This window comes from Xiphophorus maculatus, chromosome 12 (genome assembly GCF_002775205.1).
Source record: "Xiphophorus maculatus strain JP 163 A chromosome 12, X_maculatus-5.0-male, whole genome shotgun sequence".
Lineage (NCBI taxonomy): Eukaryota > Metazoa > Chordata > Actinopteri > Cyprinodontiformes > Poeciliidae > Xiphophorus > Xiphophorus maculatus.
In genome coordinates, this window is record NC_036454.1 from 7,945,292 (window position 1) to 7,970,825 (window position 25,534).

Sequence of the window (25,534 nt, forward strand, 5' to 3'; positions counted from 1 at the left end):
CACTGTTCACTGCAAAAACACAAAATCTTTTTTTTGATCTGGTTTGTAGTGCAAACATCTTAGTACACTTGAAATAAGAAAAACAAACTTACAAGTAACTTTTTAGCAAGACATAGGAGATTATTTTAAGTAAATAATTACTTAATATTGATGACAAAGTACTAGTACCATTAGCAGATAAGACATTTTCCCCATGTTATAAGTGAAACAATCTACCAAGGGAACAAGTACTTTTTCATCATTTTTAAGGAGTTATTGACTTTAAACAAGCTCCTTTATCCTAGATTAGATTTATAAGCTGTACTATTATGAAATTAATAGTACAGACCTCCTTAGGGCATTTATAAACAGTCAAAACACATGAAACTAGAAAATAAATCAAAAGATGTCTCTTTGTCTGAATCTATGCTCCTGCTCTGTCACACTGATGGCAGCATTTTGGAGAAAGGTTACTTCTAAATTACTTTTGTCTTACTTCAAGTAAACAAAGATACTTGCACAAAAAACTAAACAAAAATCCTTGGTCAAATTTTGTGATTTTGCAGCGTTGATGAGCGTCCTACCCGTTAATTTTGTCCTCGCAGTGACCGTGGATGCAGGGGTTGCTGAGGCACTCGTTGACTTGGGAGAAGCAGGTGGGATCCTGGAAGCCGTCCAGACAAACGCAGGTGAAACCGTTGACTTCGTCGATGCAGGTGCCACCGTTGTGGCAGGGATTGATGGCACACTCGTCGATGTTGATGTTACACATCGTACCTGAAGTCAAAAGGAAACTGTAGTCAAAACAACACTACGTACTCACAGAAGTACCTACCTACACCTCTAAGGATTGGGATTTTATGTGAAAGAAGGACACAAAATAACATATAACTGATAAAGATTTATTTAAAATATAATAATCTGAGAGAGGGGTGGAGAGTTTGTATATATTTAGCCTCTTTTATTTTGACTTTAATGCAAATTTGTCTACAGCAGAGCTATTAAGTTATTAGAGACACAGAGAAAAGCATAATAACTCTCATTTGCAATCAGCCACAAGAAAACATTAGTAATAGTTTTCTCATCAGATGACACCAAAACAAAACTTCAAGGTATACAAAAAAGACTGTAAAGTTTATTCACATGGATGATCTGCATCCACTCTGATGAAGACTGAGCTGTTTTATAACCAAAAAATGTGCAACGAAGTCAATCTGTAAATGTGCAAAGTCAGTGGAAACATGGTATTGATTCAATGAGTAAACCTGTCGTTTTCCATTTAATATCGTTGAAAATCAGTTTTTTTAAAAATGCTGAAAACATTTCACACCAAGTGTGAAGCATGCAAACTTTTTTCTTTTCTCATAAATTTTGATATACATAAAAATAAACCCTAAAAACATTGTCCAAGAGAGAAAGAGTGGCACTTCAATTAGTTTGGAAAAACTAGTATTATGGACTTCAGGCAACATCAATGTTTTGTTAGTTAATGCATCTATTAGTTGTGATTTTTTCCATCATGTATTCTTTACTGTTATAAATATTTTCCCACTCATATTCAGTAAGTGTTTAACCCTGACAGAAAATAAACAAGATGGCCGTTTATGTGACCTTTCTGGTCACATATCTGAGAATCCACAACAGCAGCCAGTGAAGTCGCACACAGGGCTTCCACACAATGCCACTAATATGGCACTGCAATGATTGTATCAATTTTCAGAAGCATAGCAGATCCGAAGTCCGTCTTTGTCGGCCACTTGAAGCATTGACGCCATTCAGGCCGGTGCCACGCATAACATAAAAGCAGCCCATTGAGCTTTACAGCACGGAGCAGCTTCCAAGCTTTTAAAAGCTCAACTTTCAGGAATCTTTCAGGGAATCTTTTCTCCTGCACAAATCCCCGGCGACTCGGTGTGCCAGTATGTGTGTGTGCCTTTTCTTTGTGGTGGGGCGGGCAGCTAGCATGTCCTAACAGCAGCAGGTTGGGGACAGGGTGGAGCTGCAAAGCGACACCGGGCAAACCTCAGAGGAGCGTGCGCTCACTCGCTCGCCATCTGTCACCCCCACTTTCTGCCACAATCAAGCTCCTCTGCCCGTTCCTTCAACTCTCCATTCCTGTACCTTAAACCGCTGCTTTATTTACATACCTACACCTACACGTGAAAAAAGAAAACAAGAAACAGAAACTGGAACAGAAACAGAGGATTTGAGGAAATCAAATTCGACCGTAAACAGGTATGGCAAGCAAAGGTAACCGAACAATGCTGAATCTCTTCTACTGACTGCAATCAGACATAATGACATAAAACAAAAGAACTTTTAAGTCATTCATCAGCCGGCAGCCATGACAGCATAATATATACAATACTTTGTCTTTTAAGAACATGCAAACATAAATTGTTAGCATCTGTCACTGTTTGCAGCTATAGCAACACCAAAGCAATTTTCAAGGCTAGACCTGGCTGTAAACGTTTGAATAAACTTCTGTGTGTAGCTAAGACTGGCTTTAGGGTCAGTAAATATAAAATATAAATATAAGTTTTTATATTTCTATAAATATAAAATATTTCTATAAATATAAAAACTTAATGCATACCAATCAAGCACAGGAAAAAAAACTGTGAACCTGGATTATTTTGACTATGATGGGGCAAAAAAGCTATCTCGCTACCTAGCGAGGGTATCCTCAACCGCATCAAGTTACAGAATGCAATGACGGCGTTTGCGTGCCACTGAAAGTTTTTCCTGACAAAAAAGTCCCATGAGAAAAAAACACTCCATTAAACAGTCCTGCCATGACAAAATTTAAGACCTGTGAATAGTTTATTTAAGACCAACTGACCTTTTTAAAAATAAATCCAAGACATTTTAAGACCATGATTTTAGACACAAACTTAAGACTTTTTAAGAATACATTTTCTGCATGTTGCCCAGACCTTAACAACCTGCAGTTGGGTCTGTGCTGTACATTTCTGCCTTTGAAGACAAACTCATGCAGGGAAACTCAGTCACAGACTGGGCTGGACATGTCAGAAGTTGATTACTCCTTTTCTTGTAATTAAAAAAAATTCAGGTGAAATTGCATCTTTTACTGCTAACTGAAATTATTCTTGCAATTGAGCAAAATTTCTTGTAGCCTGGCCCTAACAGTCCGTCGTATGAATAACATGAAAAGCCACTTTTTGAAAATACTTTTCTGTTTTCAGAAAAGAAAGCGAGGAGAAAAAAAATCTATTAAAATCCGAAATTGGAGATTTTATTTTTGAGATATCTCACCCACAGCTAACTTTTAATATATTTATTTTACTTACCAGTGTAGCCAGGTTCACAAATACACTCATAGCCATTGATTTTGTCAATGCAGGTCCCGTAGTCACAGAGATTCCCCTTGCAGTCGTCAATGTTGACTTCACAATTGACTCCTGTGGAGAACATTCACTTTTAATCATTTTCAAGCTTTGATTGATTGATTTACTTGTCCTTTTCTGTTTTGTTTTTGTTTTATAGTGCAGGCCAATGCCCACCTGTGGTTCCCTTGGGGCAGCTGCAGATGTAGGCGTTCTCTCGGTCCAGGCAGGTGCCTCCGTTCCGGCACGGCTGGCTCAGACACTCGTTAATGTTGGTCTCACACAGCCTGCCGGTGAACCCGGGGTTGCAGCTGCAGCTGAACGAAGCCAGGCCGTCGATGCAGGAGCCGTAGTGGCATGGGTTCGAGTAACACTCGTTGATGTCCGTCTCACAGTGCCTCCCAGTGTAACCTGAAGGAAACAAATGTTGCCTTTTGAACCAGTGAATTCAACTGGACCAACTTTAGATGTATTTCTGACATCAGCAGGTTTCAGCAAGTCAAATTTAAGACTTTTTAAGACCCCTTTTAATGCCACCTTGAATGAAATTTGACATCAAACCACTTTAAATATAGAGAATGATTGGGGGATCTTGCTGAATTACAGTCAAGCTTCTGGGGTTTGTTTGCTACTCTTGGCAGTGGATTTGTGTTTCTCACACATAGCGCCAAGCTAATACGTTTTTTGCATCTAGCCTCGTATGGGTTGACAACAGAAGTGAGCCAGTGGAGAAAACAAAGGTTCTCCGGCCATTTGGCAGTAAATTTGCACTGAAAACGGAAAAAGCTATCTAGCTAAAAAGAGTATATTAGCAGCTAGTTAGCGGTAGCCTCAACCGTGCAACTCAAACTTTTGTCTAACATAAAAAGTCCCTCAAGAACAAAAAACTACATATATAAGATTAAATAGTCATTCTACGGTGAAACTTAAGACCTGTGACTCACATACTTACATTTTTAATTTAAGATCTTTTAAGTCCTTAATTTTAGTCACACAGATTTAAGACTTTTTAAAGACACGTGGTCACCCTGAAAAACTTTTGGTTGAAGCTTGTTTACCTTCGGTGCACTTGCAAGTGTACTTGTTGGGCCCGTCTGTGCACTTGGCGCCATTTTTGCATGGTGTACTGGCACATTCATCGATGTCTATCTGGCAAAGATTCCCAGTAAAGCCTGAAAACAAAACAAGAGGCTGTTATTGTGTTTTGAATAAATGTGTGTATGTGTGTGCAAACATGACTAATTTGTTCAAAACCAGATCGACAAATAATCCTGGATTCATCCTAAAGAGCTCTCAACTCATTACAAAATCTGCATATTAATGAGCAACTGTGCAACACTACAACCGCTCCCTTATCCTTCGCTGTTCCTTTCAGCAAAGCTAAAAACAGGGAGAGGCAAGAGCTGGGGGACAAGTTCGGTTAAAAGTGGGGGGGGAGAGAACAGAGGGGAAGAATGGAGGGAAGAATGAAAGAAGGAAAGTTGTAAGGCCTCCTGACTAAAGTCTGAGAAACAAAGGAGGGCCTGTCTGCTCAACACAGAAACAAACTGAGCGCGTTGCCTTCTTTGTCCCCCAAAACTTTTCCATCACAATGTGAATTCTCCTGTCTTAGTCGCACCCCCTCCCTGCCACTCCCTCCACTCCCCGCCCGCCTCCGAAAAGAGCCAGCTTGACCTCTGACATCGAACTTTTCAAACTCCTCGTTCATTCAGAATCTAGCAGCAGGCTTCCTCCTTTTTTTCCTGGAGTTATTGTCGTCTCGGATATTCCCGTCTCCCCTCAGTCCCAGTCCGAGGATGTTGTCTGATGAAGAGATATTGTGCTCAGATCCCCCCACTGAACCACAAGATCACAGAAACCCACAGGTGCGATAAGATAATCCGGAGAGGAAGTATTTGTGTGGCGGATACCGAGTTGATTACTCCCTGTAGGCGCTGTTTTTTTGGGGTGGGGTGGGGTTAAAGCTGCAAGCAGACAGTGAACTTACATGCAGGAAGTGGAATTAAACTTTTCAAACATTAAAAACACAGAGGAATTTTGCAACATAAAATCTCAAATTTGATTGCAAATTTTTTAAAAGGTGTTTTCAATAAATCTTTAAAAAGAACTCAAGAGATTTTTGTCATCTAATTTGTAAACAGATATATTACAATAAATTTAAACTTTAGTTTCTATTTCTTCTTTTAGGTTTAAAGATGTGAAAAGTGAGAAATGAAGTAAATAAAAAAAACAAAATATATGTCTTGACAAAGTAAAAAACAAATGTTGATTAGAAAGCACTTTCCAAAGCATTTACATCAAGTGCTACCATTTGTGTTCTCTGATTATTTTTCTAAAAGCGGATAAAAAACCTAAACAACACAAGATATAAAAATGTATTTGGCCAAAGCACTAAATGATATAATTTTTTACTATTTTTTGTTTCTTGTAGTTTGTGTCTGTAAACTTAATCAAACAGTATAGTGGGTCTGGTTACCTTGCAGTGTCAAGGAAGATTTACAGCACAAGTAAGAGAAAGCAAAATACTCTTCCTGTTGCAACATTGACTTGAAATTTAAGACCTGTATCACAACAGAAATGTAAATTGCATATCTTTTACTGTTGTAATGTAAAGGTTTGTTGCAGAGAATGAATGCAGCAATCAATTTACACCAAAAGCCAGCTAGCTGCTACCAGCTAGTTAGGAGAAGCAATGAAGATGCTTGTATGCGACTCAAACATTTGCCTGACAGAAAAGTCCCACAAGAAAAATAAACTGCATAGAATATGAAATTAAACTGTCCTGCCACCCCAAAAGTTAAGACATGTTAAGGCTTTAATTTTATATAAATCATTGTAAACTTTTTAAGGATGCACTGACATCCAATAATATGAGATTTTTGGGGGGTTTGATCACCAGCTGAAACTAGTTTAGGAATAATTTTGCCAATTTCAATATCTCACCAACAAATACAGTAAGTGCTTCACTGAATTCATATCAGTAGACTGAAAGCAGTGAATATGTGATAAATAAAATGGATAATATTAGTACTTCGTTAATGAAAGAGTTTTAGTTGAGACATTCCCTGCTTGTAGAATCAAATGTAAAGGTTTTTCAACAGCGCCCCCTATGTTGATCTGTCTAAAATGATAAAGGCTTCAAGAATGAAAAATCCGCTGCAGGACTTTTTTTTTCCTTTTCTTTTTTTTTTTTTACACACACAAAAGGTGGTGCAGCCGTGCACAGAAACACACAAGCACTGCAGAGGAATTTATCCCGAGACATTTCAATGGCTCTCAGCAGGGTTTCCATGGCTATTTCATGTACAGGAATGAAAAGGGGGACCTCGCCTCAGGCCTCGCAACAGGGACAAATTTACATCTCAAGCAGGGCGGTTAAAATCCCTCCCCCTTGTTGCACCCCTTCTGCTTCAGCATAACGGTCTGTGCACCCCAACACCCCCCGCCCCCACACACACACACACACACACACAGATAGAAAAACACTTTCACCACCAATGTTTGAGCTGCTTCCTTGCATAACCCTCACTCAGTGCCGAACAGTTTTTTTTAGGTGTTAAGCTCTTCTGTTGGCTCTTTTCTTTTAAATCAAAAGCTTTCTTGTTGGGATGGTTTTTTTTCTGTCATTCCCTTTTCATTTCTTTTTCTCCCACTAGGAGAAATCCTGCTTTTCTGTCTTTGATCCACCCAATTTTGCAATTTTCCTCTTTGAAAGAGGAAAGAAAAATCACTTCCACCTTGGCGATCCCAACAAAAGAATTGAAAGTAAAAATGCCGTCCTTTTGCTCACTCTATTTTACCTTGAATGAACTTGCTTCATTCTTTCATTTCTGAACAAACTCTACAAAAACGAGTATTTTGGTCTAGTTTCTAGTGCAAATATCTGAAATAAGACTAAGATAACTTACAAGTAACTTTTCAGAAGGAATTAGAAGCGTGTTTTAAGTCAATAATTGCTGAAAAAGTACTTGTTATTAGTAAAATGAACTGTGAGAAAAAGTCTTGTTCCACCGGCAGATTATTTTACATTTATCTAGTAGTTTAACTTAAAACAAGCTTCTATTTCTTGCTGAAAAGGTATATGTAAGTTAATTGTGTCTTATTTCAACCATACTAAGGTATTTGCATTAGAAACTAGACCAAAAATACTTAGTAGGATTTTGTGGTTTTGCAATAAAATCTTTGAATCTCAAATGGCATTTATATGAAAAAGGCTGCAAAAACACAAACTATTACAAAGTATTTTTCATCTAGTTTCTAGTGAAAATATCTTTGTACACTTAAAATAAGACAAAACTAAGTCACAAGTGACTTTTCAGAAAGAATTAGGAGCTTGTTTTAAGTCAATAATTGCTTAATATTGATGAAAAAGTGTTTCAAAAAGTGTCTCAACTTATAATATGGGAAAATGTCTTGTTCCATCGGCAGATTATTTCATTATAACTACTAGTTTAATTTAAAAAAGCTCCTATTTCTTGCTGAAAACTTATTTGTAAATTAGTTTTGTCTTATGGTAAGATTTTGTGAAATCTTTGCATCTCAAATGGCATTTATATGAAAAGGGCTGCGGAACAGAAACACAAACTCCTACTAAGTATTTTTCCTCTAGTTTCTAGTGCAAATATCTTAGTACTCCTGAAATAAGACAAAACAAACTCAAACGCAACTTTTTTCAAGATATAAGAGCTAGTTTTAATAAATAATCATTCAATATTAATGAAAAAGTACTAGTTCCACTGGCAGATTATTTTGTTTTATTAACTAGCACTTTTTCATCAACATTAAGGAATTATTTACTTAAAACAAGCTCAGATATCCTTTAGAAAAGTTACTTGTAGGCTAGTTTTCTTTTATTTTAAGTGTACTAAGACATTTTCTGTAGAAAACTTGGCAATATGTTGTGTTTTTGCAGTGTAACTCTTTAGGGCTTTTTAGAAGAGCCCAAACCAGCCGTACTAATCATCAGCAGAACCCAGTGAACCACAGATCTAAGTTTTTTTCTCAATCATTAGTCTTGACGAAAGGAATAAGAAACTTGTTTAAAAAAGTTCACACTTCCTCGAGCCTCTCCCTATAGATTTTTCTAACCTCTCCTCCTCGACTGCATCGCCTTGCTCGGCTGCCCGGGCCTGCGTAAGCCTGCCTCAGGGCTGGGATTAGTGCCCGTCCGGAGAGGTGTTTGTGTGTGTTTGTGTTTGAGAGCGGAAGAGAGGGAGCAGGGAAGAAACACGAAGAGAGAGAAAAACAGACGGAGAAAGAGAGAGCTCAACCTCTGTGCCCCCTGGCCTTACGCCCTCCTTTCTCCCATCTCCTCCCCCTCTGCGGCGCTACGGCAGCCTCACCTGTGGGGCACTGGCAGACGAAAGCGTTGATCTTGTCGATGCACTTGCCGTTGTTGAGGCAGGGGCTGGTGGCGCACTCGTTCGTATCGATCTCGCAGAACTCTCCCTCGTAGCCTGGCCAATTAGCAGGAGAGGAGCGGGAGGGAGAAATACAAAGAGAGAGGCATGATGCCAAATGCAGCAATTTTCTATCTAAATAAGCATTCATTATGAAAATCGTAATAGAAATACGGAAAGAGCTAAGATTAACTTACACAAAAGCTTATAATAATAAACACATGGAGCTATTTGTGTTTCTTAATATTAAAAATGTTGCACAAAAAGCAACTGGCAACATTTTCTTATCTTTCCTGATCTATTTATATCATATTAAACCAATTAACAAAAATTAAGATATAAAGCTCTGGGAAAAATTAAGAGACCATTTAAAGTCATCAGTTTATCTTATTTTACTTTTCAGAGGTATATGTTTGAGTAAAATTAACATTGTTCTTTTATTCTACGAACTACTGACAACATGTCTGACATTCCAAGCAAAAATGTATTTTTTATTTTCAGAATTTTATTTTCAAAATAGCAAAAGGATGCAGAGCTTTCAGACCTCAAATAGTGCAAAGGAAACAAGTTCATATTCATTTAGAAACAACAATACTAATGTTTTAACTAGTAAGAGTTCAGAAATCAGTATTTGGTCGAATAACCAGGAGGTTTTCAATGGGGTTCAGTGCAGCGAGCTCTGGTCTCTGTATAAGTAGATAGTAATCATTTAATGATCCTTAGGTTTATTAAATTGCTTGTCAAATTATATTGAGGTAAACTATTGCTACACAGCAATCTCTTTCCAATATTTTACTTCAAAATACAAGAAACAAAGGAGCTAAAAAATAAGAAAAAGGTTTTATTTTACTTGTAAATGGGTTCAAGTAAAACTACTTCACTTTAGTTTTACTGGTGTGTTATTTAGATTTCAGAGATGTTATGCCTTAGGATGATGTTACCTCAAAATATAATTATTTTTATTGACTCGTTTGATTTTGTTCTTTTTTGTCACACTTAATTGATTTTAATTGCATTTCATATTTAATGGCAAATATGAAATTGTGTTTCTTCACCATTGGCAGAATATGGACAAAGTTTTGCACACATTTGTAAAAGAAACACAGCCACAGTGTTGATTCTCCAAATTTGATACTCTTACATAGAGAAATAAAACAATAATATTTTGGATTGTGTAAAAGCAGCTACATATTTCATGTCAAAATGAAATGTTGAAAAATAAAATTAAACATCTACAAAAACACTTAAAGCAGTATCCATGGAGGTTACTTCGGCTCAAAAAAATTTATTTTTGGCTTTCAGAGGACAAATTAGTTCTTCTATTCATCATTAATGTGCATATTTCATGTGTCATTTGATACTTTTTTGTGCTTGATTAATTTGATTAATTAAAAAGTTACATTACAATCAAAATACTGTACTTCCAATCTCAGATACAAAATAAAAAACTATATTTCTTTGCATTAAAAAAAAGCAGATATCATTCTGGTAAAGTTTGGACTGGCAAATCAGATTTCTAATGTAGCTTCTCACCTGGCATGCAGATGCATTGGAAGTCTCCTATTTGGTCCAGGCAGGTGGCTTCGTTCTTACACGGGTTGGACTTGCACTCGTTGATGTCCAGCTCGCAGCGCGTTCCCATGTACCCCCGCTGGCACTTACACTCGAACGAGCCCTTGGTGTTTAAGCACTTCCCAGCGTGCTCACACGGGTTGGAACCTGTTAAAACACATCCAGGCTTTCATTTCGCTTCCTTTAGGTGATTGCTAACAAGCAGCAATTTCATGGTAAAGCCAGCGCAATGTCTTTGAGATTACATCATTTTGGTGGTTTAATGTTAGAAAAAAAAAAAAGCTAAAATCATTAGTGTGATTACAGGAATAATACCCTGGAGGGTGTCATTTGCTGCAATTTGGGGTACAATTACACCCATAATAACAGGAGAGCCTGAGCTTGTATGTTGTTGGTAACTCTGGTTTTGTTACTGGGAAATAAATGGCTTTGGAGTTGGTTTTTACCCAAAGAGCATTCGTCTACGTCCTTATCACAGGAAGGACCGATGAATCCCGAAGGGCAGGTACAAATATGATTTCCTGTGACGGGGTTGGTGTCGCAGTTGGAGTCCTTTTTACATGGGTTACTGATGCAGGCGTCCTTCAGCTGGCACAGCAGACCTGCAGCAGCGTCAAAAAGAAGAATATTAATGATTTCCATTCGCTTTCACTTTCCAAACAAACATCAATCAACCAAACTGGAGGTTCCTGTGAGAGTCACCTGATGCCAACAAAAGCAAAACACTAAGAGAGGGCAAAAAAGTCAACAACAAAATATATCATGATAAACACATAAAATATCAAGATCAAAAGAAAATATATTCCAGAGAATATTCAATAATTTAATTGAACTCCAATCCAGAACCGCACAGCATTCTGGGGGATGTAGTTAGAGGAAAGGCAACCTCAACTCAACCTCTCACAGGCAGCTAAGCAAGGTTGGTGGCATCAACTAACTCACATGCTCTTTGGTAACCTAGCAACAGCCCATTAAGTAACTTGCACAGCAGCAGTTTAAGGTTCTGCCACTGTGAAGTGAAAACTATGGATAAAACAGGAAACAACTTGTTGAGTAACTTGTGGTTACCTAGCAACAAGCTGCTGAGTAACCTGCACAGTAGTAACTTAAGTTTTACCACTGTGCCTCATAACTACTTAAAAATAAAAAAACAACAACATGGAGTGAAAACTGTGGATAAACAGGAAAGGTCATGCTATTGCTACCAGTTTGGAAGTATATCAGATATAAAAAACAAGAAACTAATCAATAATTATTGATATTGACTGATATATCATTTTTCATCTTTATCGTCCAGCCCTATTTTAACTCATTTCAATTTGATCATCTCTAGTTTAAAGTCTAAAACATTTATACACATCAGACCAAAAATAGATGATTTTATTTTCTTAATTTCTTTGAATGAGTTGTGTATTTACATGCTGTCCTTTCAAGCTGATTAGCTACATAATAGACAGAATGAGCTAAAACAGCTTACGACAACTGGCATTCTGTAGTTTCGGTCTGGTGTTTGAAAGTTTTTTAGGGTTCACAGAGAGAGGTCAGGGACTTCTTCCTTTGCTTATTTGGGCCCTGAGTGACCAGTTTTTCACTGAATATGCATTAGTCACTGCAACTGATCTGATCTTCATAGGTTTTGTGACCTTAAAGATCATTCCTTTTTTAACAGGAATGCAATATTTTCAAGAAAAAAACACTATGGTGTGATTTTAAAATCTTATTGTTTAAGTTGTTTACCAGCTGTTTCCTGGCCTGACCTACACAATTCCACAAAATTCTCATCTCCCTTCACAGCACAGTTCAGGCTTTCTCCCACTGACTTGGATTCCCTCAGAAAGAATTTCTAGTGGGCCAATCAGCAAACAGAAGAAGACGTTGTGAACAAATTGTAATCTGCCTGTAGTTTTAGCAATGGCAGCAGAGGAAGTAAACAAAGCCGTTCTTGTCCATGTGGGTAACGCTTCCAAATATTAAAATAACATTAACAGCCATCTGGCACTTCTTTCTTTGCAGTTTGCAGCGCAAGCAGTTTCCGGTAAGCTTTACAGCGTCAAATTGGAAAATTACATACGTCATGGGCAAAAGTTAGCGATTGGGTAAAATTTAAAACTTCAACAGAGTCCACGCCTCCAGCAAACAATCATTTCTCAATCTTCTATAACACACTTTAAACTGCACAAGAAAGCACATCCAAAATAACATGGGAGCTGGAGAGTTGTCCCATAAACCAAACCAACACACCTGTGCGGCCGTGGGGACATTCGCAGTAGAAAGAAGCCACGCGGTCATGGCAGGTGGATCCCTGGTAGCACGCCGCGCTGGCACAGTCGTCAATATTCTCGCTGCAGTCGTCGCCGGTCCAGCCGTTCACGCACACGCACTGGTAGCTGCCGTATGTGTTGTGGCATGTGCCGCCGTTCAGGCAAGCATTAGGCATGAGCTGGCACTCATCGACATCATCCAGGCAGAGCTGACCTGTGGGGAAACAAACAGGAGTTATTTCTTTCTTAAATGGATGGATTCTTAAGTAATTTCACTTTCCGTGTCAGGTTGCTGTACAAACCTGTAAATTCTGGTTTACACTGGCAGTTGTAGGTGTTGACTCCGTCCACACACGTGCCCCCATTCTGGCACTCGTGACCCGGACAGTCATCGATGTTATGGTTGCAGTTCTTTCCTGAAAATCCTGAACCCAACAAGAGAAATGTTGCCCTCTTAAGCACTGCAAACCTCAAAAATGTAGTTTCTCATTCTCCTGATGTGAAACAACAACTGCAGTGACACTTTTGTTCAGTTAAATGTGGTCAACTGTCTTTTCCTTCCCTAGAAAGAAGGCAGCTGTGCCCTTCTGAGGTCTGCGGGAAGCGTGCCATGTAATAACATCCCCTCTGCTTCACAGTTGCACCAGAAGCAACCACTGGACCTAAAGGGTGGTGTGTTGGATTACATAACCCGCAAAGTAAAACCAACACAACGCATAACTGTCACTTCCTTACAGTTTTTTATTCCTGAAAAATTGTATTTCAGTTGAAAACATGATGGGTATTTGCATATATTACCTGAATGAAATTTGCCGAGATGTATTATGTACAATTAAATACCGTAACGTTATTGGCACAGAGGTAGAGAAGAAGTGCAGAGGCTGTTTAGCCAATCAGGACGCAGAACACAATGCACTGTGAAATTTAATCAACTTTAAACAAAAAAAAACATGAAAATGTTTATTCATGTATCAATTTATGTAGGGATGGGTGGATGGATAAAAAGATGGATAAACCAATGGATGGATGGACAGACGGATGGATAAATCAATGGATGGATAAATCAATGGATGGATAAACCGATGGATGGATGGATGGACGGACAGATGGATGGATGAAAAGATGGATGGATGAAAAGATGGATGGATGGATGGACGGATGGATGAACTGATGGATGGATGGACAGATGGATGATAAACCGATGGATGGATGGATAAAAAGATGGATAAACCGATGGATGGATGGATGGATGGATGGACAGATGGATGGATAAAAAGATGAATAAACCGATGGATGGCTGGCTGGGTGGATGGACGGACGGACAGATGGATGGATAAAAAGATGGATAAACCGATGGATGGACGGACGGACAGATGGATGACAATAATGTCTCTAAGATGCATCATCGTGTAAAATTGGGCTTTAAATGTTTAAAGAAGCAAACGTCTCAGATAATCCAGAAAGTTGCCTTCATGTGTTTCAAAGAACAGAAGATAATCCTGAGAAGGATTGGAGATCTGCCAGAGATTCTTCACAAGAACATCTGAACTGACTAGGAAAAAGAGAGTAAACAAGTGGTTCTTGTGTGGCGGAGGGTTGTGCAGGCCTGAGCTTTCCTTCTTTCCACCATGTGAAACGGATGTTGTTCCTTGGCCATTTCCTCACGATAAGCTCCCGATGCCTTCCTGCTCCGCTTGGTTCACACACAAAAGCAGAAACACACGAGTGTACACGCACACCGAGGACACAACATAAGCAGGAAAAAACCAAGCCTTAGATGACATCACCGCTTAACCAGCTAGAAGGAGTCCTGATCATTTTAGCTCCTCAGTTGGGATAGGAAATGACTCACTTCACTGCAAAAACACAAAATCCTCCCAAGTATTTTTGGTCTAATTTCTACTGCAAATATCTTATGACACTTGAAATAAGACAACACTAATACAAGTAACTTTTCAGTTAGATATATGAGCTTGTTTTAAATCAATAACTCCTTAAACGTGACATATTTCTTGAGCAGGTTAGTATAGGCCTATGAGCTAAACAAAACATGTTAATTTTTTGCACAAAATCTTTCTTAGATAATGAGATCTTAATCTGCCCAGGTTATTTTTTTCTCTTTTCAGGCTGAGATGTTTTAACAAGCTGCTGCTGCTGGCCACGCACAACAACAGATGTGCAATTAAGCCACCGTACATCTTTGAAAAGCAGAAGTACAGCCTCCTGCGCAAATAACAAGAATTCAGCAAGTGGTTTCTGGATAGTAAGTCAACAACAAACAGCCACTGTACAGCGGTAAAACCAGCAGACCAAACATGCTGGAGCTCCGATTGGGTTGCTAGGTAACAGGCTATAGCTGGGGGTTGCTAGGTGACAGGCAGGCTGATTAGTATTTGAAAGGTTTTTGAAATGACTCATTTTCCAAACACCAAAAAAACATTAATTCATTGCCAAAAATCGTCTAGGTGGTTTTTCACCAGGCAAGTAGAAAAACGTGCGACCTGTGAATTTTGCATAATAGGTCCCCTTTAATATTAACACAGTCAGATTATTTCATTTGAAAACATTCTTCCCATGTTATAAGTAGAAAGTGGCATGGCTTGTTTTATCTAGTTTAAATAAGCCGAAAGTTACTTGTAAGTTAGTTTTGTCTTATTTCAAGTGTCTTCGGACATTTTTACTAGAAACTAGACCAAAATATTTGGTAAGATTTAGTTTTTTTGCAGTGTTCAGTCACTCCTTAATTTATATTTGAATTAGTTTCACCAATTAAGTATTTTTAATATTTGCCTGAGGTTGAACGAGATTTAATGCTTGTAGCTAGAACTGATTGATTTCAAATACAAGGTCTCTAAAGTTACCTGGCACACAGGAGCATTCGTAGCTGGTTTCTCCCCTCTGGATGCAGGTGCCTCCATTCAGGCAGGGCGACGGGTTGCAGGGCAGGTAGCGGCTCTCGCAGTGCTTCCCCGTGAACTCCGGAGGACACTGGCACCTGTAGCCGCCGACCTCGTTGATGCACAGCCCGCCGTTTTTGCAGCGTGGCGGGATGGTGTCGCACTCGTTGATGTCTTGGTTGCAGGTTTGTCCGAAGAAGAACGGGGTGCATGTGCAGATGAAGGTGGAATCGACAGAAGAGCAATGGCCGTTGGCACATGGGTTGGAGGCACACGGGTCGGCTGTCGCGCAATCTTTACCTGAGGTCGCGGGAAAATTATATTCACTCTTAGCTGTGAGTGATGAGCTTGTTACAACAGACCCCTCGTCTCTTACCTGTCCATCCAGGTGGGCAGCGGCACCTAAACCTCAGCAGACCATCTGGCTCACAGGTGCCTCCGTTGCGGCACGGCGAGCTGAGGCAGGCGATATTGATGGGCGTCATGCAACGGCGGTCGGAGTAGCCCGCCCTGCAGGTGCAGTTGAAGTCCACCGTGTTTCCCTTGGAGACGGCCCGACACGTGCCTCCGTTCATACATGGCACGTTGTTGCACGGATCATGAAACTGGCACCTGCTCCCCACGTATCCGTCCAGGCATCTGGACATACACAGTGAGTGTGGTCAGCAACAACTATGATTTATAAGAGTTTGAAAACAGGGTGGGTTATGATTGTAGTGTTGGACTCAGGCCTAATCACGACTCAGAACTTGAAACTGAAAAGTCAGCCATGTTAAAATGTGGTAATGCTAAAGGACGTAACTTCATCAGATGTGTCTGACTTTAGATGCTCAAGATGTAATGCAAAACAGCCTGACACAAAATGCAACAAATCAATTAATTGCATAATAAATTTAAACAAACTCAATAATTTCCATTTGCATAATTTGTCGTTTTTCTCTTTTCTCTCTCAATTTCTATCAAAAACTGGATGACAACAGTCTTCAGTCTGGAGATTTGATCTCAACTACACCTGACAATTTGTTTACTTCGTAATTAATTTTGTTTGTTTTTGTTGTTTTATTCATGTATTTTGGATATTTTAAATGTCTTCCAGTTCCAGTTTTAAATATTCTTTATAATTTAAAGTTTTTTGATCGTTAAGAATGTGTTCTCTCTTTATTATGCCATTACTCTTATATTACTTGGCAAAGGTCTCAAAACAACATTATTGTCGTTTATCGCAATAATTCTTGGGACAATAAGGATTACCGTAAGTGTTTTATATATTTTATTCTGTTAATCTTTCTTTTCTATTAAGCAACTTAAGTTACAGTTTTTATAGATTTTATTTATGTCTTAGTGAACAATGTGTGAGAAAACCACAATATTTAGCTTGTATTTATTACAGCTGCCACAACAAATTGCTAAAATAAAAGGTACTTTTTTAAATTCAGCATATTAAGACAAAAATTCTTCATACAAGAAAAAATGCAAGTTTTTAAGAAAATTCCCGCCTATCAAGCAACTATTAGTTGATTTATAAGATTAGATCAGATTACATTTCTTGTCATCACACATTATTTTTTGTAAGATTAATATCGCAGTTCAACTTTTACAAACAAACAATCAAACACAACACTACACAGTAGGCTGAACTGGCAGTTCTAACAACCCATAGGAAAACACTCATTTTTTAAACTCAATTAATGAAGTCATTTATCAATGACTTGCGTCTCTAGTTTGAATAACAAATGGACAGGAAACATCCTGTCCGGCGGCCCCAGTCCGATGAGAGGGGGAAGAAATTTAGAAAATCAACTCATTTGTGAAAACAAATCACAACTTCTGTAGGTCAGTAAATGTCTAACTTTTCTTTAAATAATTTCATCATTACATTAGCAAAAGAAAAAGACTCCACTATCTTTATAGAACCAATCAAGACTAATGCCTCAAACAAGCAAATATCCTTCGCTTTGTGAGCAACTGCGCTTATAAATCAGTGACTGGAGCAAAAAAGATCCAGCAGCACAAGAGAACCTCTGCTTTAAAAGGCACATCCGCCTCTCTGCCGTCACTCCCAGCGAACAATGTGTCGAGGCTGTAAAACTGGGAGAGGAGGGGAGCGGGACAAACTCCTGTGATGTTTCTCACAGGTTGTGTCTGAGTCATAAACGTTGCGCGGACCCCAGCGAACAAATGCCTGCTGAGAGAGGAGCCTCAGATCACACAGACACATTCACACATTCACAATTACAACGAGGGGAGCTGAGGGCTCGTCCCCAGAGGATGCACACGGCTCAACAAAAGGGCCACACACCTAAAGTCTGAGTGAACAGCGGCGCACACACACTGTGGGATAATGTGCAGGAACTTTGCACAGTTGCATGCATCTTATTGTTATTCAGTTCAGTTCTTATAATTACATGCAAATCCATCGATATCAGCTCTGTTTTCAACTAGCCACGATCCTCTAGTCTTGACCTTGCAGGTTTTTCTGGTTTCAACAAAGCAGATCTGCCAGCAAGTCTCAATCATTACAAACACAACACAATAAAACTGCAGTATTTCAGATCTTCTGCCAAATTTTTCTGTTTCAAAAGCTGACACAGGAAAGAATCAGCCATCTCGGCACCATCCAGCATCTCCCAGGGATGAAAAGTGCTCATTCTGACCTTTTGTCAGCACTCATTCATCCTGAGGACAAGGCTTTGCCACAGTGTCTGAGCTGTGAGCCAACATTATGGTAACTTCAAAGCGCTATACCACCACCTCGCTGCTCTTATTCCTTCCTCCGCTGAGAGGATTTGCTCCAGCATCAGACAGGCGATGAAAAAATGTCAATCTTCAGGAAGGAAGAATGAATTTCTTATTCTGTAGTGTCATTTTGTGTTTTTATCCCTGTACACTACAAAACCTTACCAAGTATTTTTGATTTAGTTTGTAGTGCAAAGATCTCACTTTTAAGTTAGTTTTATCTTATTTCAGGTGTACTGAGATCAGTAACTTTTCAGCCAGATGTAGAGGCTTGTTTTATGTGAATAATTATTTAATATTGATGAAAAAGTGTCCTATTAGCAGATAAATTAACTTAGAATATGGGAAACACTTTGCAAAACAGCAGTGTAGAAGTACTCAAACATTGCACTAAAGTAAAAGTACAAATGAATAGACAAAGTAAACAAATACTTGCTTTTAAAAATACTTAAAGTGATGAAAGTAACAGTACATGCTGAATGTATTTTGTAATGCAATATCACACTGCAAAAACACAAAAAGTATTTATGTTCTATTTTCTAGTGGAAATATCTTAGTTCACTTGAATTAAGACAAAACTAACTTACAAGTAACTTCAACAGGAGTTTGTTTTAAGTCAATCATTCTTTAATATCAAAGAAAAATTATTAGTTCCACTGGCAAATTAATTTACTTAAAATATGGAAGAAATGTTTTGCTGCAGGTGAAATAATCTGCATGTGGAACTAGTCATTTTTCATCAATATTACGGAATGACTGACTTAAAACAAGCTCCTACATCTTGCTGAAAAGTTACTCTAAGTTAGTTTCATCTTAATCCAAGTGTACTAAGATATTTGCACTAGAAACTAAACCAAAATACTTACTAAGATTTTATGTTTTTGCAGTTATTAAACTTTAAAATGAGCCAACAAATGAGATTGGAGATAGAAGTTAGGCACATGTTCATGTTTATTAATAAATACAAATGTCTATTGACTTTTTTATCTATTTCTGAAACACCAATTTTTTTTGAACAGTGTAGTGAGTTCAGCCTCTCGCAGACACAATATCATGAAAGAAACATCCTGTCCAGCGGCCTTCCCACGACATCAAAACCCAAAGTCGCTCTGAAATACCTGACTAAACCCGGCGAGGCTGTTAGCCCTGAGGGGCTGGCAGGACGCGTCCCCAAACATTCCCAGGGCGTCCAGCACCTTTGTGTGTGTGGGGGCCGAGCTGCGGCCCCTCTGTGGGGACAGTTGTGTGTTTACACAGGGTCCCCCTCTCAGGGGATTACACAGCCTTCGGACTGTGACAAGGAAAAGAAAACATCACATGCTAGGCTCAATGCAACATAAACAGTAGCAGCCAGCGGTGGCAAGTCATCAAGCAGAGATCGAAACGTGGGACCTTGTCTGACTGTCGTGTTATTGGTGTCAACAAGAAGATCAAAGGGGAAGCCAAATCTGAGTCAAATGTAATCAAAGAAAACAGCTATGGAGGCGAAAGGCATCTGAGAACAACAAACCAAAAACATACTGTACACAAAGTCCTGTAACTGTGATAAATTTTGCCGGAGGATAAATTACACCAGAAGTTATTGCGATAAACCAGGGAGGTCAAACTCATTTTTCTGAATCTGAATGTTCTGAAAGGGCCGGCTGTCCCATAATGTACTGATAAAATCCACTAAACTGTTAAAATACCAATAAATAGCTGTTTGTTTCAGCATTCAGTAAGTGTTTCTTAAAATTAAATAATAATGAACATCTTTGGTCAGTCCATCCAGGATTTCATGATTGTTTTTGTGTTTTGTTTAAATCAAAATCACAGATTTTTGGGGAATTTAGAAATATTTCTAAGGAATTGTTAAAATATTTGCACTAATGTATGATGTTAAATGTGACTTCATTAATTATTAGCTTGACATCAAGCTAATCAAGTAAGGCTGAGGCAGCAGTCACTTTTTTGGCCAATTTTAAGACAAATTAGCAGTAAAAAAAAAACAGGAAACGTGGGGATCTGTTGATTTTGTGTGATTTTGTGTGAACAACAAAAGAATTGCATATTTGTGAAAAACTGGAGGGACTTATTGGTGTAATTTGGAGTCTTAGAGGGCCACATAAAAAGTTAAAGCGGGCCAGATTTGGCCCTCGGGCCTCGAGTTTGACCCATGTGCGATAAACGATATTATGGTTCTTTTGAGACCATTTTCAAGTAAGGTAATGGTAATGGCATGGAAACGCAAGAACAAATTCCCAAAGATCAATAATTTTATCATTATATTTTGTGGTCCTATTGTGATAAAAAAAATTATGGTGAAAAACATCTTTATTAGGATTTTTAGCTTTCTTAGTGCCACCAGCACAAATGCTGTCGTTGAAAAACGTTCTTCAGGACGGCACCTAAAGAAGTTTGATTTATAGCAAAAAATGCACAAATAAATTTTTTTTTATCATATTTTCAAATTCAGTTAGTGGATAAAATAGTAAAAACAACATATCCAATAATTGTTTAACAGTAATGCAAATTTATCAAGATAGCAATAAATCAAAATTATTGTCGTCATGATAAGAATTTTTCACGATAAATGATAAACAATACGATAAACCCCCACCGCTAGTCGGGAATAATTTTACCTTAATTACAATTAAAATGTCTCCATCTGTATCAACCCCAATTTTTATCTTGAATTGCAATTTGGGGGCCGCAAAAAAAGTCAGTAAAAGGTCCACAAATGGCCCACAGGCTGCAGTTTGGACACCCTTGCTCTAATACAATCAGCAACATGTCAAATTCTTCCACATATCGAGTGTCATGAAGAACAGTAGAGGCATGTGTGCTACATATCTGAGGCGGGGGGCTTCTCTGCTTGTGGGGTGGGAGGGAGGTCGGTCCGGTTAAACCCCAGCGGTGGCGAGTGCTTGAGTCGTGAGGCGCCACACGAGCTTGCTGGAAAAAGGCCGCAGGGAGCAGGTGCGCATGTTAATGAGGAGACAGCAGCTGCTGCCCCGGCCAGCCCCCCCCGCACGCCACTCCGCCCCCTTCGCCTCCCATATCTGCCTCCTTCCTGCATCCTACTGTCCTCTATGTGCACATCCTAATAATATCAAAAAAATAATTTTATTACACTTCTTATATCAAATAAGGAATGAATCCAAGCTGGGACCTTCACTGTAGAGTGGATATTTGAATGGCCGCCCTCTTGCGTATGTTCTTCTAAGCGAAACGAGGAACAAGAAAAGTGGGAGCATAAGTGGGTCCATTGCCAACCCCCCAATTCCCCATTCAACGCTCGCTCCAGGCCCGGCGTATTCAGCTGTTACACCTCCTCTTTCCTCTCATTTCCCTCTTCTTTCTCCTCCCAGTGTCTCAGAAAAATCTTTCTATGAAACGTCCTCTGTTCCTGAACTGGCCCGCGCTGCTGGTTTCACTTCCTCTCTTAAAGTCCGAACAGTTGCTGGCATCCAATCCTTCATCTCAGTGCACCTTCCTTCCCGCCAAAACCAGTTCGCTCCACTCCTGTCTAACCGCCTCTTTTCACTGGTGAGACATCACATTCAGATTTATAACTGATGCTAAATGCCCTCCTCAGACTTTCGTCCAAGTGACTCCGAATAGATCCTGCACTTTTCTTTAAGTGTCTGGGGCCAAGAGCAAGCGAAACCAAAGCTGAAAATCCAAAACACACACAAACAGCGGGAGAAACAAAAGAGTCTGGAAGAAAGGCAACTGGAACGGGCTCGGTAGGGCTCTCAAAAGGAGAAAGGGGAAGCTGGTTGAGAAGGAATTTTTACTCTAAAGAGTCTCCTGGCCTGATTTTTAACCTCAATAGAAGCTCGTGAGCAGCTGCAAATCGTGTTTCCTGAAAAAAAAAACATTTTAGAGGCTTTGAAACTTTACAAAACAGCAGTGAAGTACTCAAACACTTTAATTCAAAGTACAAGTAAACAGAAAGTAAACAAATATGTGCTTTTAAAAATAATTAAAGTATTGAAAGTAAAAGTACTTGCTTAACGTATCCCCTAACGCAGTACCACACGACAAAAACAGAAAATCTGAAGTATTTTTGGTTTAGTTTCTAGTGTGAAATGGAAATAAGCTAGATGGCTAATTTCCATCTCTGGTCTAACTGGCAGGTTGATGTTAAAGCACAATAATTGCAAAAACATAAAAATGTAGCAAATATTTTGGTCTATTTTTAGTGCAAATATCTTAGTACACTTGAATTAAGAGTAAGTAACTTTTCAGAAAGTAATAGGAGCTTGTTTTAAGTGAATAACTCCTTAATATTGATAAAAAAGTACTACTTCACTGGCAGATTATTTCACTTATAATATGGGTAATAAGATAAGATTATTTAATAAGATTTATTGTTATAAGCGAAATAATCTGACAAAAGAACAAGGACTTCTTAATCAATATTAAGAAATTAAAGTTACTTGTAAGTTAGTTTTGTCTTATTTCAAGTGTACTAAGATATTTGCACTAGAAAGTAGACCAAAATTACTTGGTAAGATTTTGTGTTTTTGCAGTGGATTACGTGTGCCTTCATATGTATATTTTTCTTTAATACGTCAGTAGTGTTGGGCTATTTTAATGAACAAACCTGTAGTTAATACATGTTTTTATTGTGTTAACTCTTTGTGACAGTTTACACTGTGCATCAGAATTTCAGGGATCGTCTGCAGAGTTAAACTAAATAAGAAAGAGAAGTGATTATACTTTTGAAGGTTATTATTTAACATAAAACAAAACCAATGTGTTAGTAAACAGGTCCAAGTAAAATAGCACCAGACACATAAGAAAGGAATAGGAACTGATGATGTCCTTCAGTTAAAAAATACTGTATGTTTAGCCTAATAAAGGGTCAATAGTCAACAATATTTAAATTTCCTGACAACATTACAAACTTGGACCAGAGTTTGCTTTCAAACTCATAAACAAATAAAAAAAACAAGCAATGTGACTAAGCCTGTCACAATAAATCAATAAATTAATCGTATAATAAAGTAAAACCAGACACTTAATTTTCATTTGGGTTATTGTTTGTTTTTTCTTTCCACTTTCCACTAAGGACTGGATGACAAAATTCTTCAGTCTGGTAACTATTAACCTGGACGTTTTGTTTCAAGAGACCTCACTTTATTTACTGTTCCATGTGTTTATATATTTTGGATCTTTAAAATGTCATTCATTCCTAGTGTTAAATGTTCATTAGAAGTTAAAGTTTATTGATTTTGAGAGGCTGTAAGTAACCCCTTCATTATTATGTCATTACCATTATACTCCTTGAAAATGGTCTCATGACAACAATATTATTGTTTATCGCAATAACTTTAAGGAGAATTTATCATCCAGCTATATTTGTTATTGTGACAGGCCTAAACTAACTTGGGGCGTAACACATTATAGAAATGTAAAATGTAGTGGAGTAAAAGTTGAAAGTACCCACAAATAAATTGACTTAAACAAAGTACAGATGCATGAAAAAATTTACTTAAGTACTGTAATGTAGTAATTGTACTGCAAAACAGGAGAAAGTCTTGCACAAGGCCGAGAAGACAAACAGAAAGACACCGCACCCTCAGGTTGATGGAAGCTCTATGCAAACAAGCTCCAGCTGAGGCGCCAACAGTCGGTCAACTGCAGCACACGCTGCGCAAAGAATGCTAACAGTTTGCTCTTTAACCTGGCAAAAACCTGTAAAAAAACCACAAAAAAACACACTTGTCTCGAAACGTCTTTCAAAGACATAAAATCAACTGCTTCCAGAAGGTCTTAAAGGTGAACAAGATACAAGATATTCAGAGACTTCTTTATTGAGTCCTTTCTGTGTTCAAAGCAAACAGAGCAAAGCAGCTGCTTCAACAAGAGAAATCTGGTGGCCTGCAGAGCCAGATAATCTCAACAACGGCAGGTAAAGGTAAATAAAGAAGACATGAAAAGACAGGCACAAATCAGAAGCTGAGCAAATATCAGGTGTTTGGGAGGTATAATGTAACTGCAGGACAGCAGTGGAGCTATCTCCGCGGTAAGGACGATACTGTTACTATCTCCTCTGTCATCCCTGAACCCGGCTGCCGTCATTGTTCTCCTCTGCGCTCACTTCTCTTCTTCACATGCTCCCGCGGTAGCCCGTGGCAACAGGTCTGTCGCCGCCACGGACGGGACACACGAGAGCGCCGGGGCGGCGGCTCGAGCCTGCAGCAGATGTTGTGGTGACATCTGACCCCGGGCCTGGCGTCACTCTTAAAGGGGTTTTCCTGACTGCCGGGCCAATCTGCCATCTGCCATCTTTCTGAGGTCACACGCAGATGGAGAGATGTAATATGTGGGCTACATATGTGCACTGTACACAAATAAAAGCCCAGAGTGAGTACACAGATTCAGGCAGCTGCATGGAGATCGCTTTGGATGCTTTTTAAGAAGCTTAGTGAATTAGGTTGTCTATTTATTCAATTATTGTGACATGTAAAGCTCTGTGGGACACAAAGTCTGCGTCTGGTTACATGTACAGTAAATATTCCCTAATTTTATTAATAACTGTTGAAATGTGACTAATACTCAGACAACACTGACAAGTTAAAGCGAAAACATTTCAAGTTAAAACAAACTTATTTAATCTGTCTTGTAATTTAGATTTTAATTTGGATTATTACAATATTAAATTACTGAATGTACAGAATAATTTGCCCAACTAAAGGAAAAGATTTGGGCAGGAAATGTGCCAAAGAATGGGTCTGGCCAGACATCAACCAGGGAAGCCGCTGTTTTACTGGAACATTTCTTAAACGTTCAACCCAACAAGATACAATTACTTTATTGTTTGTCTTTGGGTTTTCTCACACATATACCTGGTCTGTTTTCTGTAATTCTCCAGTTTTCTCATTGGTGTAATTACATCTTAACAGGTTGCCAAAACAGGTTTCACAAAGGAACGCTTTCAAAATGCTCATTTCTGCAATCATGGTGGTCCCAAGATTTAAAGGGCTTTCACTAAAATGTCAGGCTGTTTTCACAACTCATAGTCCGAACTCGGTTCAACTGGGAACCAAAATTGTAACATTCGTAACATTTTCAGCAGGAGAGATTCATTTTTTCACTGCACTGTGTCAAACAATCCAAACTAATTGAAAAACCTGTTCCCCTTCTTGCCTGTGGTGGCGCTGAACCAAGAACTACTGAAGGAAATGTCACAAAACAATCTAACGAAGACACAGAGCGCAACTTCCTTCATCACAAAATCTAAACAGAAATGGAGTGGCATGAGAATTCAGTGGTTGTAGGATTTCTCTTTGGTCTTTGGTAAAAGACCACAAGCTATTTCTTAATCTAGAGTTAAACTCTTGTGTTTGTTT

At 38.7% G+C, this 25,534-nt stretch overlaps 1 protein-coding gene across 1 annotated transcript in view; it reads right to left on the reverse strand.

Annotated features, from left to right (window-relative positions):
- The window catches only part of LOC102234173 (neurogenic locus notch homolog protein 1-like), a 54,695-nt gene that overhangs the window by 19,875 nt on the left and 9,286 nt on the right, over positions 1 to 25,534 (reverse strand). The window contains exons 3-13 of the mRNA XM_005800995.2: positions 15,832 to 16,094; positions 15,420 to 15,755; positions 12,861 to 12,983; positions 12,539 to 12,772; positions 10,744 to 10,899; positions 10,259 to 10,444; positions 8,669 to 8,782; positions 4,385 to 4,498; positions 3,504 to 3,737; positions 3,291 to 3,401; positions 564 to 756 (exon numbers count right to left, since the gene is read on the reverse strand). Of these exons, the coding sequence (XP_005801052.1) occupies positions 564 to 756; positions 3,291 to 3,401; positions 3,504 to 3,737; positions 4,385 to 4,498; positions 8,669 to 8,782; positions 10,259 to 10,444; positions 10,744 to 10,899; positions 12,539 to 12,772; positions 12,861 to 12,983; positions 15,420 to 15,755; positions 15,832 to 16,094 (2,064 nt within the window). The remainder of the gene's footprint in view (positions 1 to 563; positions 757 to 3,290; positions 3,402 to 3,503; positions 3,738 to 4,384; positions 4,499 to 8,668; positions 8,783 to 10,258; positions 10,445 to 10,743; positions 10,900 to 12,538; positions 12,773 to 12,860; positions 12,984 to 15,419; positions 15,756 to 15,831; positions 16,095 to 25,534) is intronic.